Consider the following 15,703-nt stretch of genomic DNA (forward strand, 5'->3'; position numbering starts at 1 on the left):
GTGATCTTTATAATCATCAGTCAACCTTTTATTAATTTATTTGGCGAACTTACTTGCACACCATGGAAGGAGAAGCATCAAGAGACTGAATTTAGTTATTTGAGTCAACATATTATATGTTAATTATAATTATAACACAGTGATGGGCCATATATAATTAAAACTGAAACGGGCCACTGCACATGGCCCAAACTATATAAGCATCAAAACATCAAACTATATAAGCAAATGGCCCAAACTATATAAGCATCAAAATATCAAATTCAAGTTGAAATTGAAATTCGCCAATAGAACGGAAAAATATAGCACAAAATCAACCGAAGCCAGAGGATTCAATCACTACCGGTAATTGGATTTTCAGCCGTTCCAGAGCCGCCTCGTTGCCGGCGCCGGCGGTCCATTTCTCCGATTTGCAGTGACTCAGTTTATTGATAGTGCTGACAGGATTTTTACATTCTTCGTTAGATTGACAAGAAGGAGATCGGAGATCCAATCTTGAACATGATTACAATTCCATATTTGACCGCGCTGACCACCTATTTCAGTTACGGTTTGCTCTTCGCTTTTGGTCAATTGCGCGACTTCTTCCGTAAATTCATTGATTGGTGGAAAGCCAGCAATCTTCAGGTTTTTTGGCTCTGTCTGTAATCTGTATACTTTTGTTATTGAAATTTTCTGTTGATAACGTAGTATGCTGTAAACTTCATGTTGCGTATATTATCAGGGCTATGCACCGATTTGTTTAGGGCTTGAAGATTTCTATATCCGCCGCCTCTATCTCCGTATACAGGTATATTAGTATGCACCATAGATTTTACTCTTCAAGTTGATACAAAAAGTTCATATACAAAAACATGATTGGACATATTTATGAGTTAAAAAACATGATACCTTTATGTATATATGTAGGATTGCTTTGGACGACCAATATCAAGTCCTCCTGATGCTTGGTTTGATGTGGTGGAGCGTGTTTCTAATGATAATAACAAGACACTCAAGTGAGCGACTGGATTCACATTCTCAGTTTCCAGTTGGGATTCTAGATTTGGTTTAAGTTTTCTCTGTCTCTTCTAATTTTCAAAACGTATGGCTTGTATAACTGTTAGCCATAAATTGTCAAATTGTGCACATTATGTAGGCGAACTACAAAAGTAAGTAGGTGTCTTAACTTGGGATCATACAACTACCTTGGATTTGCTGCAGCAGATGAATACTGCACACCTCGTGTAACTGTGACTTTGAAGAGGTACTCTGCAAGCACATGTAGTACGCGTGTGGAAGGAGGTAATTTTGTTTTTCTTTTTTATCATTTCTAGCTCCTTTGTAAGAGATTCTGATCAATGATGATGGGTATCTACTTCTAATTTTGATTGGTGTCTTTCAGGAACTACAGCATTGCATATTGAAGTGGAGGATGTTGTGGCTGACTTTGTTGGAAAACCAGCTGCTATGGTTACTGGCATGGGATATGTCACTAACTCTGCTATCCTTCCTGTATTGGTTAGACATGTATGTGTTCTTGTTCTTATATATTTCTGTAATATGAGTTACATGTATGTGTTCTTGTTCTTAGCTTATTTGTGCAAAAATTTCTCATTCTTGATGGGAACTTATGCAGGGAGGTTTGATAATCAGTGATTCACTCAACCACAATTCCATTGTCAATGGAGCTCGCGGGTCTGGTGCCACCATTCGAGTCTTTCAACATAACAGTAAGTGCCTGTTTATTTTTGATTTAACAATGGGATAGGATTTAATGGGGAAAATATATCCGGGTGTTTCTTTTTGACTTAATCTATAAAACATGTCTTAACTCTTAATGGGTTAAGTACTTAAGTGAGTGGATGGATGACCCTTTGTGTATTCAGACCCTCATTTGATTTTAATTTTATAACAATATCAGATAAACAGTAATTTGTTGTTCATTGTCACTTCTAAACAAAAGGGTAAAATGGTCATTCACTCACACTCAGACCCTCACTTAATTTGTAACATTGATTAAATGAACAATCGATTGTTTTTCACCATTAGCTCTAAACAGAAGGACATTTGTGATTCATCATTACTTTTAAACAAAGGGTAAAAATGGTCATGTACTCATATTCAGACCTCATTTAATTTATAACAATCATCAAATAGACAATCATTTGTAATTCATCACTTCTAATTCTAAATGAAGGGTAAAATGGCCCTTTACTCACATTCAGACCCTCATTTAATTTATAACAGCTATCGGATATTGAAATCAACTGTCGTTTGTTATGCATCATTACTTCTAAACGGATGGGTAAAATAGTCATTTACTCACATTCAGTCAAATAAACAGTCATATGTTATCCATAATTACATCTAAACAGAAGGGCATAATGGTCATTTAATCACATCCTGACTCTCAATTTTTGAACAGTTATTAAATAAAGTGTCATTTCTTATTCATCATGATTTTCTAAACCGAAGGGTAAAATGGTCATTCACTCATATATGTTATTTTCTTTGCAGCCCCTTCTCATTTGGAGAAAGTCCTGAGGGAGCACATTGCTGATGGGCAACCAAGAACACATAGGCCATGGAAGAAAATCATCGTTGTAGTGGAGGGAATTTACAGCATGGAAGGAGAACTTTGCAAACTCCCTGAAATAGTCTCTATATGCAAAAAATACAAGGTCATTCATTCATTTAATTATTATTATTATTATCTACTATTATTCATTTAATGATGTTATTTGATACAGGCATATGTTTATTTAGACGAGGCACACAGTATAGGAGCAGTAGGCAAAACAGGAAAAGGTGTGTGTGAGCTTTTAGGTGTAGACACTGCTGACGTGGACATCATGATGGGAACTTTCACAAAATCATTTGGATCATGTGGTGGTTATATAGCTGGATCAAAAGAACTTATTAAATATTTGAAGTACACATGTCCTGCTCATTTATATGCCACGTCAATATCACCTCCTGCTGCTCAACAGATTATATCCGCCATCAAAGTTATTCTTGGGGAGGATGGCTCTAGTCGAGGTCAGGAACTTTATATTATCTTTTTTTTTTCATCATAATGATTTTTTTTTTTTTTTTGTTTTTGTTTAATTTAGGGGCGAAAAAGCTAGCACAAATACGTGAAAACAGTAATTATTTTTGGTCTGAGCTACAGAAAATGGGGTTTGAGGTTTTAGGGGATAATGATTCTCCTGTCATGCCTATCATGCTTTATAATCCTGCAAAAATTCCTGCTTTTTCAAGAGAGTGTCTCAAGCGGAATGTATATCTTAAACTTTATATCATTATCATTATTATTGTTTATTATTATTTCTTGATTATGAATTTTAGTTTGTGAAGTCAATGATGTGTGGTTGACTTTATGATGTGAAGGTTGCGGTTGTGACAGTTGCGTTTCCAGCTACACCTCTACTGTTGGCAAGAGCGCGTATTTGTATTTCGGCTGCTCATACAAGAGAAGATATGGTCAAAGCATTAGAGGTAATAAACTAATAATAAACTTATGTTTATTTATTATTATTTTTTATTTTGGTTACTGGTTAAGGGAATTTATTTTTACTGAGAAAATTGAGCTTGTTATTTAGGTGATAAGCAGAGTAGGGGACATGGTGGGAATAAAATATTTTCCAGCGGAACCAAAGAAGACACAACTGGAGGAAGGAACAAAAAAGATAGATTAATTAAAACATTAATTTTACAACACTTGAGAGAATTAATTGTTTGTGCTGATGTGGCGATGTTGTGTTTAGAGACAGTTTTGTACAGATGCAGGCTGCAATGTCACCTAATGTTGTAAAATCAGGATCGATCTTTAAGGTTAACTCAATTTATGTGATGTGAATACGGACTTGACTTGGAGTAAATTACACAAATGGTCCCTATGGTTTGGGATAATTTGCGCGTTTGGTCCCTAACTTGTTTTTTTAACTTGGAAAGTCCCTAATGTTTGTTTTTGTTACGCGTTTTGTCCCTACTGTTTGTTTTTGTTACGCGCTTGGTCCCTATATTACCTAAAAAGACTATTACTTAAATAGGGAAAAATGGCGGGGTAGGTAAGGTAAGGTGATGGGAGTGGGGTTGGGGGTGTGTTTATTTAAATAAATTAAAAAATCAAGGGAAAAATAGTTTTTTAAGTAAGACAGGGACCAATCGCGTAACAAAAACAAACAGTAGGGACCTTTCGAGTTAAAAAAATAAGTTAGGGACCAACCGCGCAAATTACCCTAAACCATAGGGACCATTCATGTAATTTACTCCTTGACTTGTATTCATATGATTTTGGATATTTTGTTGCTTATTTTTTCTTTAGACAAAACGCAAATATTTGTAGATTGTTATCGTTTTTGTTATACAATCTTTGTATTTGGTTACTGTTGTCCGAATTAAAACGACTTTAGCAATATGGGTATGAAATTACAAAGAAATTAGAATTCTTATTTCTTTATAACTTGTTTAGTTGTTTGATATGTATATCAAATTTAAATTTAGTGAGTAAATAGTTTATGTAATTTAATTTTGATTGAAAAATTAATGATATATGTTTTTAGAGGTGATGATTGTATTTATAGTTCCTTATTACTTTGAAACATGTCATCCAAATTTATAAGAGTTATAAAGATATTATCAACTATCATAACTTTAGGTCTATCATTTTTATCTTGCACTCCATACCAGTTTTAAAAAGTTCTCAACATAATTTAGGTTATCATTACATAGTCTAAATATATATGACATGTTTTTTGTTTAATTAAAATAAAAATATGTCACGTATCATATCCTAAATATTAAATTGCTTAATAAAATAAATAAGAATTCCCAACAATCTTTACAACTTAAGTTTGGGTTAATTTTTATATCTATGTTTGGATACTTATTAACTTATTGCGATTTGTTATTATGAGGTTACTCCAATGGAACACTAACACGTTTATTTTTGTGTGAAAATCTATTCCAAACCACAACTAAATAAAATTGATTTTCAGATGACGTTTACTGCATTAAAAAACTTCAAAAAGGAATAAAAAAAAACTTTAATCGATTTCATAATATTGTGAACAATTTTACAATGCTCTAAAATTTGTTATGATTCATTTTAAAGTTTTTTTTCTGGTGGAACTACTAAAAAAATCACTAATAAAAAATAAGTTTACATTAACATCCTCCAATGGACATTTATAAAAAGTGAAAAAATACCATTTTATTAAAATCTTTCCCATTTTGGTCAATTTTATGATTTTCTCTTTATTTGGAGGTTTCTAAATATAAAATGTCGAGGTTATCGAACACAGGCGTTGAGATTGACGGTTAGCGGGTCGCCTGGGAGCGTAAATTGGGTTGCAGAAACCCGAACCCGGATTCAACGAGGCGAGTGTTTTAGGAACCAACAGCCAACTGCAATCATAAGAGGAAGATATATCTTTCCCTCTTTCCTCTAAATCTTGGAAGATCAGAAGCTCCGTTCGTGATCTCACAACTTCAATAACAATGGCGACAAGGTACTGGATAGTTTCTCTTCCCGTTCACAGCTCCGCCACTTCTCTATGGAGTCGCTTACAAGAATCCATCTCCAAAAATTCCTTCGACACTCTTCTCTACAGGGTATAACGACCTTCATAATCGCACGGAAAGATCTGTTCTGTTCTGTTATCTTACATAGCTGAAACTAATCGGAATAATTTTGCAGTTCAATATCCCAAATCTTCGCGTTGGTACACTCGATTCGTTGTTAGCCCTCAGCGATGATCTACTCAAGGTCATTTATTGATTTAAAATTTATCAGGGGATTGGTTGATTTGATATGATTTGATTTGATGTATATGTGATTCTGCAGTCGAATACGTTTATCGAAGGATGTTCTCATAAGATACGGCGTCAGATCGAAGATTTGGAGAAGGCTTCGGGAATTCTCGCTAGCTCCTTGACTGTCGATGGGGTTCCGGTGGATTCATATCTCACCAAGTAATTTCTTGTACGTGTTTTTTGAATTTGATGAAAGAATGTTCTTGATCTGTTTGAATTTGTGATTGTAGATTTGTGTGGGATGAGGCTAAGTATCCAACAATGTCTCCTCTTAAGGAGATTGTGGATGGTATACATGTTCAAGTAGCCAAGATAGACGATGACCTTAAGGTAATTGGTTGCCCTGTATCTTGTAATTTTCATTTTTGTAGGTAAAGCCTTTACTGTTGCTTCCTGTTTTGCACTTTGTCAGGTTCGTATTGCTGAGTATAACAATGTTCGCAGTCAACTCAATGCAATCAACAGAAAGCAGACTGGAAGGTAAAATTAATGCCTTTTGACACCAATGACTCATAAGTGGTCAATAACAGTTGAGTATAAAAATGTTTATTGTTCTACTTCACTATCATGACTGATTTCATTTTCCAGCTTAGCTGTTCGTGATCTGTCCAATTTGGTAAAACCAGAGGACATAGTCACTTCAGAACATTTGGTTACTCTCATTGCTGTTGTCTCCAAGTTTTCCCAGAAGGATTGGTTGTCATGCTATGAAACATTAACAACTTATGTGGTAAGATCATCATCATCAGTCTTTAATGTAGTGTCACTCTGATCTTAATACTGCTTTATAAGTTTCTTGATTTTGTCATTTTGATTGAATTAAATGTTCTAGGTCCCTAGATCCTCCAAAAATCTACATGAGGATAATGAGTATGCTCTCTATACTGTGACATTATTCAATCGTGATGCTGACAATTTCAAAATTAAGGCACGCGAAAGAGGATTTCAAGTGAGTTTGTAAATTAGTTTGTTTGTTTTGCATTATATTGACTCTGATTCAAGGATCTCATATGCACTGTGGAGTTCTTGAATAAGATATTCCTGCATAATATTTGATAAGTTTGAGTAATGTTTTTCTTTATGATTCACATTGTGATTCAGATTCGTGATTTTGAATATAATTCGGAAACTCAAGAGGGTCGGAAACAGGAGCTTGAAAAACTGGTGCAAGATCAAGAATCCCTGAGAAGCTCTCTTTTGCAATGGTGTTATACCAGTTATGGAGAGGTACTTCCATTTCCCTTGATCCCTTCAAATTATGCATAGTAATCTACTAATATCAATCCTTATGTGTGGTTCTAATCTTCCTAGTTGATTAACTAATCCTTATTTCTAAGAAAAGGTTATTGCTTATCCCCAAACCTTTGGGCCTTTTATCCCATCTTCCCTTGTCTCTTCGCTGTGCTTTAGTGACAAGGGTGAAGAATTGATCCATTAGCTAGCCTCCTTGTGAACCTTAAAATTGTTCGAGAAAAATCTTGCCATGTCCTAAATGGTTGACAATTGTGATGATTACAATATAGTGATATACAATCCAAAAAATCCCAAGTGTAATAATAGTTAACAATGGAGAGATGTCTCAACAACCAATATATAATCTTCACATCTAACAAATCAAATCTATATAGTACCTATGTATTATACCAAAAGTTTCTATCTTTAATATACTATATGTGAGTACGAAAAAATTATTCTCAAATATTGTGCCACCTCTTGATGGCTATAACCAGGGATGGAAATGGAACATGAGCACCAGGACTAGGGGGCCGAAACAAAATTTTCAAAAAAAAAAACATATACACAAGGTTTATTTGGTTGAAGATTATGACATAAAAAATCTAAAGTTGACAATTAATATAAACATTCTTACATCGTTCATAAAAAAGAAACTCGTCGATCTTTTGCGTATTTGAAGTTTTGCACAATTGTCTCTAAACTATTTTTTGGCAAGTTTTCTGGTGATGTTTAAAACCAATGAATCATTATATTAACAATAGTTATCATCATTTCTTACTTTTTATTTTTTCTTTTTTTGCAAATTTCTAATGTTCTCGGACTTTGAGTGCTAACCACGTCTTGCAAGTTCGAAACCTAATATGTTTTCCAATCTATAAATGTAAATAAAAATATAAACTTTACTAATACAATAACTATTTGAAAAATCACTTTTATTAATTAAATATATTTTAATAAAACTTTTAGTAGTTAAGTTTTTCCATTCATGCATAGATAGAGCGACAAACAAAATTTGTTTATAAGTTATGAGATTTTGGTAAGTTATAAGGAAATAAAATTTTGGTTCTTAATTAGGTTTATTTATGATTAGATTATTTGTTTGTGTTTATATTTGGGTGAAGCCTCGATGGAAATAATAATAGTTATTAATAAGCATGAAGTATGTGTAGATTCATCATATAAAATGTAGTTGACTTTAAGAAATAAGAACATTTTTATGCCAAAAATATATCACAAACTGTAAAGGAAGTAATATTTGAATGAAGCCCTATAAAAATAAAAATGTGCTGCTAGTTGCAACTTTAAATAAAATATAGTTAAAAAGCTATTAACTTTTCTCTTCAATTAACTATAGAGTAAGTAACAACCTAAAAAAGCAAGTGGGGCCTCCCCTGGCTATTTTTAGACATTCTTGTAATTACCTTAGACTAAAGGATGCTCAAGTGTAATATTAATATCTATATATACATAGCTCTTGTAACCTATTATATTCATTTCAGTACAACACACAATTACATGACCCTTTATCGTAGTAGAGCCTAGGGTTTCCGATGCCACCAACCCTAAAAAAATTAGGGTTTACCGTCACCACCGCTGCTGACAACAGACATCGTGTAATGTTCATGTGTATTGTTCGTTTGTACTAGTTCCTCCCCTTTTTTGCTGCCAACCATGGCTCTACTCGCCAACTTCACCTATGCACTCACAAGTTTACCTTCACTCTTACTCCAACCAACTATGCTTACTAGAAGGCCATGATTCATCCCTTCCTCCTCACTCATAACTTGTTTGACTACACGGACAAGACAATTCCTTATCTAGCCGAACATCTCCCACCACTTTCGATTTGGATCTCCAATGTTGTGCATGTCAATAAGAGGGTACTTAAGTTTAATATTTATCTTTATATACAAAGATCTCATGTAACTTATTATATTCATTATATACAATACACAATTATACGATCCTTAATGGTATCAGAGCCTATGGTTTTACTTCTAGCACTAACTTAAAAAAACCTAGGGCTAATCCCCAACGTTGACTACAACATCGGCCGATGACCTACTTTGAAAATTTTAGGGGTTACTGTTCAACGACACTATTCATAATTATTGTTATCATTATTCATTTGAACTATTCACCATTATAGTTGATCTACACTGCTGTTCATTGTTATTTTTATCCCTTCATCTCGTTCGACGAACAACCATAACTCTCCTTGCCAATTTTACCGTTGTTGACATCAGAAGTTTGCCTTTATACTCATTCGAATGAACTATGGTTACTGGAAGGCCATGATCCATCCTTTCCTCTTTACATACATGGTATTTGGCTACGTGGACAACATAATTCATTGGCCACCCAAACATCTCCTAGCACATGTTGCCAATGTCGATCGAAAATCAGACAAGGGACAATCCTAATTACCTAATATGGATCTCCAATGATGCGCATTTATGTATGTTGATTATCTTAACCATATCTAAAGCATCCTTTTGTCATGTCAAGGTATCGCTTCTTGTAATCTATAGCTTGCTCTAAAACAAGCCTACATACACCACTTATCTTCTATAGAAAACCCACTTACGACCTAACTTCTGAATATGGAGATGAAAAATCGTGCACAAGAATATAGCAATGCTCTTGCTATTATAGGCAACCTAGTAAAAAATAAAAACCTTATAACCCACCGTCTTTAGTGAACTTCATTTCCTACTCAATGATCACAATTTCATGCGTGGGAAGACTCGTAACCCCAACTCGCCCACCATTCAGGCCTTCCAAGCCACCAACATCGATGCTAACAAATCTTATGGCTCTTTATCATCCTTAGTTGCTCAACTTGGTCCTATTGCATTCACTCTCGACTTCTAACTAGTACCCATAACACGTACTGGCCTCGCACCCTCCGACTCTCAAGTCTTCTACGAATCTCGACAATCCATTATTAACCGTGGTAATTGTGGATGTCGAGGGAACTCCCGTAGCAACAACCGTGGTCATGGTGATAAGCGTTAATTTAACTGGGGATTGAATCAAAACATAGTCTTCAGATGCTGCAACCATTGTGGCATTGAGCATTTTCTATCCAATGCTGTGGCATTGAGCATTTTCTATCCAATGCCCTAACCATTGTGGCATTGAGCATTTTCTATTTATATAGTGTTTTATTAAGTATTATTTTAGTTGGTAATCATGCATTATGCATTCTACTTCACTAGTGACTACTTGTGCGCCTCGTATTCATGATGCCCGTGCATTGGCCTCCAAGACTGTAAGCGCATTGGAGCGCATCATGCTTTCTAAAACCAAGGAACTTAGGTTGTCAACTACCACAAAGAAAAATAGCAACCTCCAACCGAATGATGATTAATTTGGATGGTTTATAAAAGCACCAACATGAAATAAGCTAGAAGACAAGTAATGAACTAAAGGAAGCACATATTGAGGACTATCAAAGGGAGGATAGTTAGACATCTAATTTCATTTAGCATCCATCACGAATATCTTATTTCTATTTCATACTAGCAACAAACCCTAATTTCCTCACTACCCTTTGTCGAGGTGTAACAAGAATGCTTACTAGAAGATGTGTTATGTCTCTCGATTACCACAGACAACTCGTACTCATTAAACATAGGAATGTTACACATGGTGTTAGGACTTCCTCTATCTCTATTTATCTTGATGTATCACCCATTCACCCTAGGTTAAATATCTCACGTCAAATTATAATCACTCTTTCAAGCAAACCATAACCAATAAATCATTGCAAGATGACCGATCAAAGCTTTAAGTACAAGATTTTCAACTCAACGAACAAATGTTACCAACAAAAGAGGTATGTAATTGATACTCAATTACCTTATGCTAAATTCCACCGTTCTCCTAACAAAGAATGTTTAGCCTATGCTAGAATCAAAGGAATAAATCATGTTTTGGAGGACGGCAAGTTTACACATGTTTGTCAATAAAAAATGTGAATAAATACTCCCTTATTGTAACACCCGACTTTTAATACGAATTACACCTAAAAATTTTCATTTATAAACATGAATCATAACAAATTTGCTGTACATTCGTATGACAAATTAGTACAAAGTAGTTATCAAAAGAATCTTACAATAACCTCGTATAAGTATCCAAGTCGAGTGCTACTAACTCCATTTCTTTCTACAAGTCTACTTGAACCTGAAAGACATACACAACTTGTATAATAAGATATAAAATAGTTGCACAACTAGATATATATCATCAATGTCTTTCAATCGACCAACATACACTCAAATTGACTAGTGTATAATTCTCCAATAATCAAGTTTACAGCTTCCAAAGCTGCTGTTCTAACCATTAACTTTCCATAGTAGACTTAAAGCCACAGAAGCTACACATCACCTCATCTTAGTAGTATCCATACTACACGATGTACCAATTTTATCCGATTCAATATTTTACTCGTTGACATTATAGCCATTCAAACTTTCACTACAGTATATTCTTTCATGAGTATAGTATTCCAGCCACCAAGGTTACTATTAAATTGCAATGCTAAGATACAAACATTTATACACTCTCATAAAACCGTGGTGTTACAGTCACCAAGACCACCACGAATAACTAATCCAAATACAACGATGTTACAATCACCAAAACCATCATTAATAACTGATTCTAATATAATGATGTTACAGTCACCAAGACCGCCATTAGTAACTGATTCTAATATAATGATGTTACAGTCACCAAGACCACCACTAATAACTGATTATAATATAGTGATGTTATAGTCACCAAGACAACCACTAATAACTGATTCTAAGATAGTGATGTTAGACCACCACTAATTACTGATTATAATAGAGTGATATTATAGTCACCAAGACGACTACTAATAACTGATTCTCAATATCGTGGTGTTACAATCGCCAAAGCCACTACTATATTAGTCCATGATGTTACAGTCACCAAGACTATCATAACTAACAATAATCTATTACAGTGGTATTTCTAGCACTAAGCACACTACAATCAATATTTGCATTGAAGATAATACAATGATGTAAGTTATTTATAACACTAAGCGTACCACTAATAACCAATTCCAACATAGTGGTAATTACAACACCAAACATACCACTTTTACCTTAAACTATACGATTCACCGGTAAGAAGCGTACGTATCATTTGTACCCCATGAAGCGACGCTTCATGTACGTTGTGTCCAAATCGCCTTATGGCGTACGTTTTTGTTTTTTTTTTAATTTTTAAAACCATAAGTCTAGCACATATTTCTACACTTATGGTACACCAACATCCTACTATACAATAGACATAATACTGTATTTATCACGAAATTAACGCAATTAAATAATAAACATATATCTAGAAAGAAGCGTGGTTACCCGCCAGGTTAGTTAGTGAAGACTAACTATCATTCTAGTATCCAACTCTGTGCTGCTTTCCAATTCATCACTTGTCCAGACCTATTTGGACAATATATCAAGTTCATTAGAACTTGTCTAGTCTCACCATATATCAACCATAGTGATCAATTACCTGATCACTAACTAGACTCGGTAACTATGTCACCAAATGTCACCAAACTAGTCAAATTTCCATATATAATCACCTAACGACTTAACCCTGTAAGCTGCTAACCCAATCAAATAAATCTCGGTAAACTAGGGTGTATAACCCTTACCTATGAGATTAACATTTAACTAATCACCTGGTTCGTAATAGTCTCGTATTATGAAATCCCGTAATACACTTGGGGTCTAACAACCCACTACAAAATACGACGTAATTAATAAAGAGATAAAAGTACCTCGACTTATCTCGTAACTCAACCTTCATACCCCCGTACACTAGTACAACTCTGCGGTGATAAGTCTCCGGAAACACCTCTCGAGCCTTTCCCCCGACTGCGTGTGCCCAAAAAAAATTGAACCACACACAAACAACAACTATTTCTATGCTCTAGCTGCCGTGTTGCGGCCATGCTTTTCTCCGAAAATTTATTACATGTCTTAGATGTTGCCACATGTCACGGTGACCTCTTCACCTCCGCGCCGCGGTGAGAACTAAGTCGCGCTGCGACAAACCGAATCCGACCGTTTAACTTCGACTTTCGTCGACTTTCTAAGAATAGCAACGTACTTTTATCCCAACTTCAGGCGGTCGTAACTTCTTCATACGAACTCTATTTTTGACGATATTTATATCTACAGAATGTGACAATCTATCACATTTTCAGTTGTGAAATCCTATAAAAATGCGCCTGCACATTACATGACTTGGCTGCCAGACAAAGTTAACCTGAAAATTGCTCTGCAAGAGACGCAAGGCAAGATGCAGGGACAAGACCTGGTGAATGTGAGATGCTCAACTCTCTTAGCATCCTGCTTAGGCTGGAAATAACCTTTTTGATTATTTCATTCTAGTATAAAATTTTCCTTGCTTGGTTCTAAAAAATGGGGCATGATCTGCTTGCTTGTTTTTCTACATCAATTAACTCACAAACACATTTAAAAATACTAGTTTCGCTAAACATAAAATAATAGAAATAAGTGATATAATAACACCGAGATACACCATTTGCAATTAGCAACTCTCCCTTATTAATCTCAAAATTAGGATAGGGGTATAGTTTCACATTACACAGTACATTTATAAGTTGATAATGAGCTGAAAATATCCACATATGGGCCAAGCCCTAAACTGGGTTTTCCTCCACAACTCAACAAGGCCTATCACATTAAGTCTACTCACTAAAGTAAATTTAGTAAAACCCATAACAAGTAACCAACACTCACTACCTATGCAAAAGCCTATAAAACTTCTAATATTTTTGTAAACATGCAAATTTCAAATAGTGAAAAAAATCATCTCTAACAAATTTCAAATAGTGATTGGTTTCTGTTGCGTCTTCTTTACCAGTTTCATCATGTAGTGGTAATAATGAATCTTTTATACTCCCACGTTACATTTTCTCTAACAATTATACCAATTTTATATTTTACCCACTTATTAATAATTCATCAATTTTATATCCTGCAGGTTTTCACTTCCTGGATGCACTTCTGTGCTGTCCGCTTATTTTCCGAGACCATTTTGAGATACGGCTTGCCCCCTTCCTTTTTGGTATTTCAACCAAACATCCCAACTTCCAATTTCCTTTTCTTTTCTTATATAAAACAATGATTCAAAAATCTGCTTAAACATTTACTCTTTTTTTTTTTTTAATAAATTTCAGTCTGTTGTATTGTCACCATCTGTGAAAAACGAGAAGAAAGTACGTACACTCCTTGAAACCCTATGCGACAGTTCCAACAGGTAACCCTGACATCTTTCCACTAAACAACTAAAAAAAAATGAGTGGTTAATTTCACACAATCATTCTGACTAATAAAAACTGTTGCAATATTAATAGTTAGTCTGAGAAAACCTGGATCTCCTACTCAATAACATAGGAAAGAACAGATACTAGATTCTACTAGTGGTCCATTCCACCATTTAATTATCTCTGAAACTGTCGTGATAAACGTGATTCAGAACCATGTGATTAAATTTTTTTTTTTTTTTAAAAAAAATATTTTTTAATTTATGGTGACATATGTGAATTACAGCACGTTTTGGAAAACCGATGAAGAAGGAAGCATGGGTGGGTTGGGCGGTGAAGCTGACACTCATCCTTATGTCTCCTTCACTATTAATCTCATATGAAACTCGTGTTGAGGTGAGAGAGAGACACAAAGAGAGAGGTGGTGTTGATTCTTGTTTTTTTTTTTCTTGATTGGAAACCAATAATCTCATGTTTATTTAAAATATGTGTATTATTATTATTATCATTATTTATATAGGGTTGATGAACCCGATTTTAGTTGGAGACACAGGTGTATTGATTGTTTGACGTTTAAAGTTTGATTTTGAAATTTGTTTTGTTTATTTATTGTACTACAATATCACTGTGTATAAAAAGGATTACAAAAGGCACCAAAATGCATATCATCAAGAGTAGGATGATGAGGTTAAGCTTAAGCATCATAAAGTCATTGATACCAAAAATCATAACACTCATTTATAGAAATGATATTATTATAAATGATGTACTATCACTTTCACTAAAATAATTTGAAAATCAAATTAGAAATCATACTAATATGTCGGGTTTCGTTTAAGTTGGTATGGTTTGGTTTATATATATATATATATATATATATATATATATATATATATATATATATATATATATATATATATATATATATTGAGGTTCAATAGAAAAACCATAATTAACAAAGAAACAATGAACCAATTGTGAGCGTCGAAAATCATAATGATCAACGGCCAAGGAAAGAGATGTACATTTGTACATTGGACGCACACACACCGGATTATACCAAAAAATCCACCTCCTTACCAAAACCATCTCTTTTTTTCGTTTAAATTTTTTTTTAGGCCACGTTTTTTATCGAAAAAAAAAACTGAATATACCGTTGTTCTCGATTTTTCGTCATCTTTCCATAGAGATCCATGATTATATAAAAAACGAATTTTTTTTTTCGAAAAAAACTCACTTCATTTTGTTAGTTTTTTCAATATTTAAGTTTATTTTTATGAAAAAAAAAATTAATTATACCAAAAAATATTAATTTTTTGTACTCTA

The 15,703-nt window shown here is 34.1% G+C and overlaps 2 protein-coding genes across 2 annotated transcripts; both read left to right on the forward strand.

Moving 5' to 3' along the window:
- Positions 1-319: 319 nt before the first annotated feature.
- On the forward strand, positions 320-4,285 carry LOC145107755 (long chain base biosynthesis protein 2a-like). Its single transcript, XM_079044708.1, has 12 exons — positions 320-345; positions 466-627; positions 725-790; positions 910-998; positions 1,139-1,284; positions 1,385-1,509; positions 1,619-1,712; positions 2,500-2,663; positions 2,733-3,021; positions 3,096-3,262; positions 3,373-3,480; positions 3,585-4,285. Exons 2-12 carry the CDS (start codon positions 502-504, stop codon positions 3,678-3,680), a joined length of 1,470 nt encoding a protein of 489 aa, XP_078900834.1. The 5' UTR covers positions 320-345; positions 466-501; the 3' UTR covers positions 3,681-4,285.
- A 1,099-nt stretch (positions 4,286-5,384) lies between these two features.
- On the forward strand, positions 5,385-14,969 carry LOC145107756 (V-type proton ATPase subunit C-like). Its single transcript, XM_079044709.1, has 11 exons — positions 5,385-5,598; positions 5,684-5,752; positions 5,831-5,958; positions 6,030-6,129; positions 6,212-6,279; positions 6,388-6,529; positions 6,632-6,748; positions 6,901-7,026; positions 14,095-14,178; positions 14,291-14,370; positions 14,664-14,969. Exons 1-11 carry the CDS (start codon positions 5,485-5,487, stop codon positions 14,758-14,760), a joined length of 1,125 nt encoding a protein of 374 aa, XP_078900835.1. The 5' UTR covers positions 5,385-5,484; the 3' UTR covers positions 14,761-14,969.
- The last annotated feature ends 734 nt before the right edge of the window (positions 14,970-15,703 follow it).

The sequence above is a fragment of the Lactuca virosa genome, chromosome 4 (assembly GCF_052849685.1).
Source record: "Lactuca virosa cultivar CGN04683 chromosome 4, Lactuca_virosa_CGN04683_v6, whole genome shotgun sequence".
Classification (NCBI taxonomy): domain Eukaryota; kingdom Viridiplantae; phylum Streptophyta; class Magnoliopsida; order Asterales; family Asteraceae; genus Lactuca; species Lactuca virosa.

What these genes read in the sequence shown, in the direction of transcription:
- LOC145107755 (XM_079044708.1), top strand. Translation starts at nt 502, where the DNA reads ATGATTACAATTCCATATTTGACCGCGCTGACCACCTATTTCAGTTAC. An exon ending in GGAAAGCCAGCAATCTTCAG is followed by an intron (nt 628 to 724) that starts GTTTTTTGGCTC and finishes GTATATTATCAG; the next exon opens with GGCTATGCACCGATTTGTTT. An exon ending in GAGAGTGTCTCAAGCGGAAT is followed by an intron (nt 3,263 to 3,372) that starts GTATATCTTAAA and finishes TATGATGTGAAG; the next exon opens with GTTGCGGTTGTGACAGTTGC.
- LOC145107756 (XM_079044709.1), top strand. Translation starts at nt 5,485, where the DNA reads ATGGCGACAAGGTACTGGATAGTTTCTCTTCCCGTTCACAGCTCCGCC. An exon ending in GTGGATTCATATCTCACCAA is followed by an intron (nt 5,959 to 6,029) that starts GTAATTTCTTGT and finishes TTGTGATTGTAG; the next exon opens with ATTTGTGTGGGATGAGGCTA. An exon ending in AAACATTAACAACTTATGTG is followed by an intron (nt 6,530 to 6,631) that starts GTAAGATCATCA and finishes TAAATGTTCTAG; the next exon opens with GTCCCTAGATCCTCCAAAAA.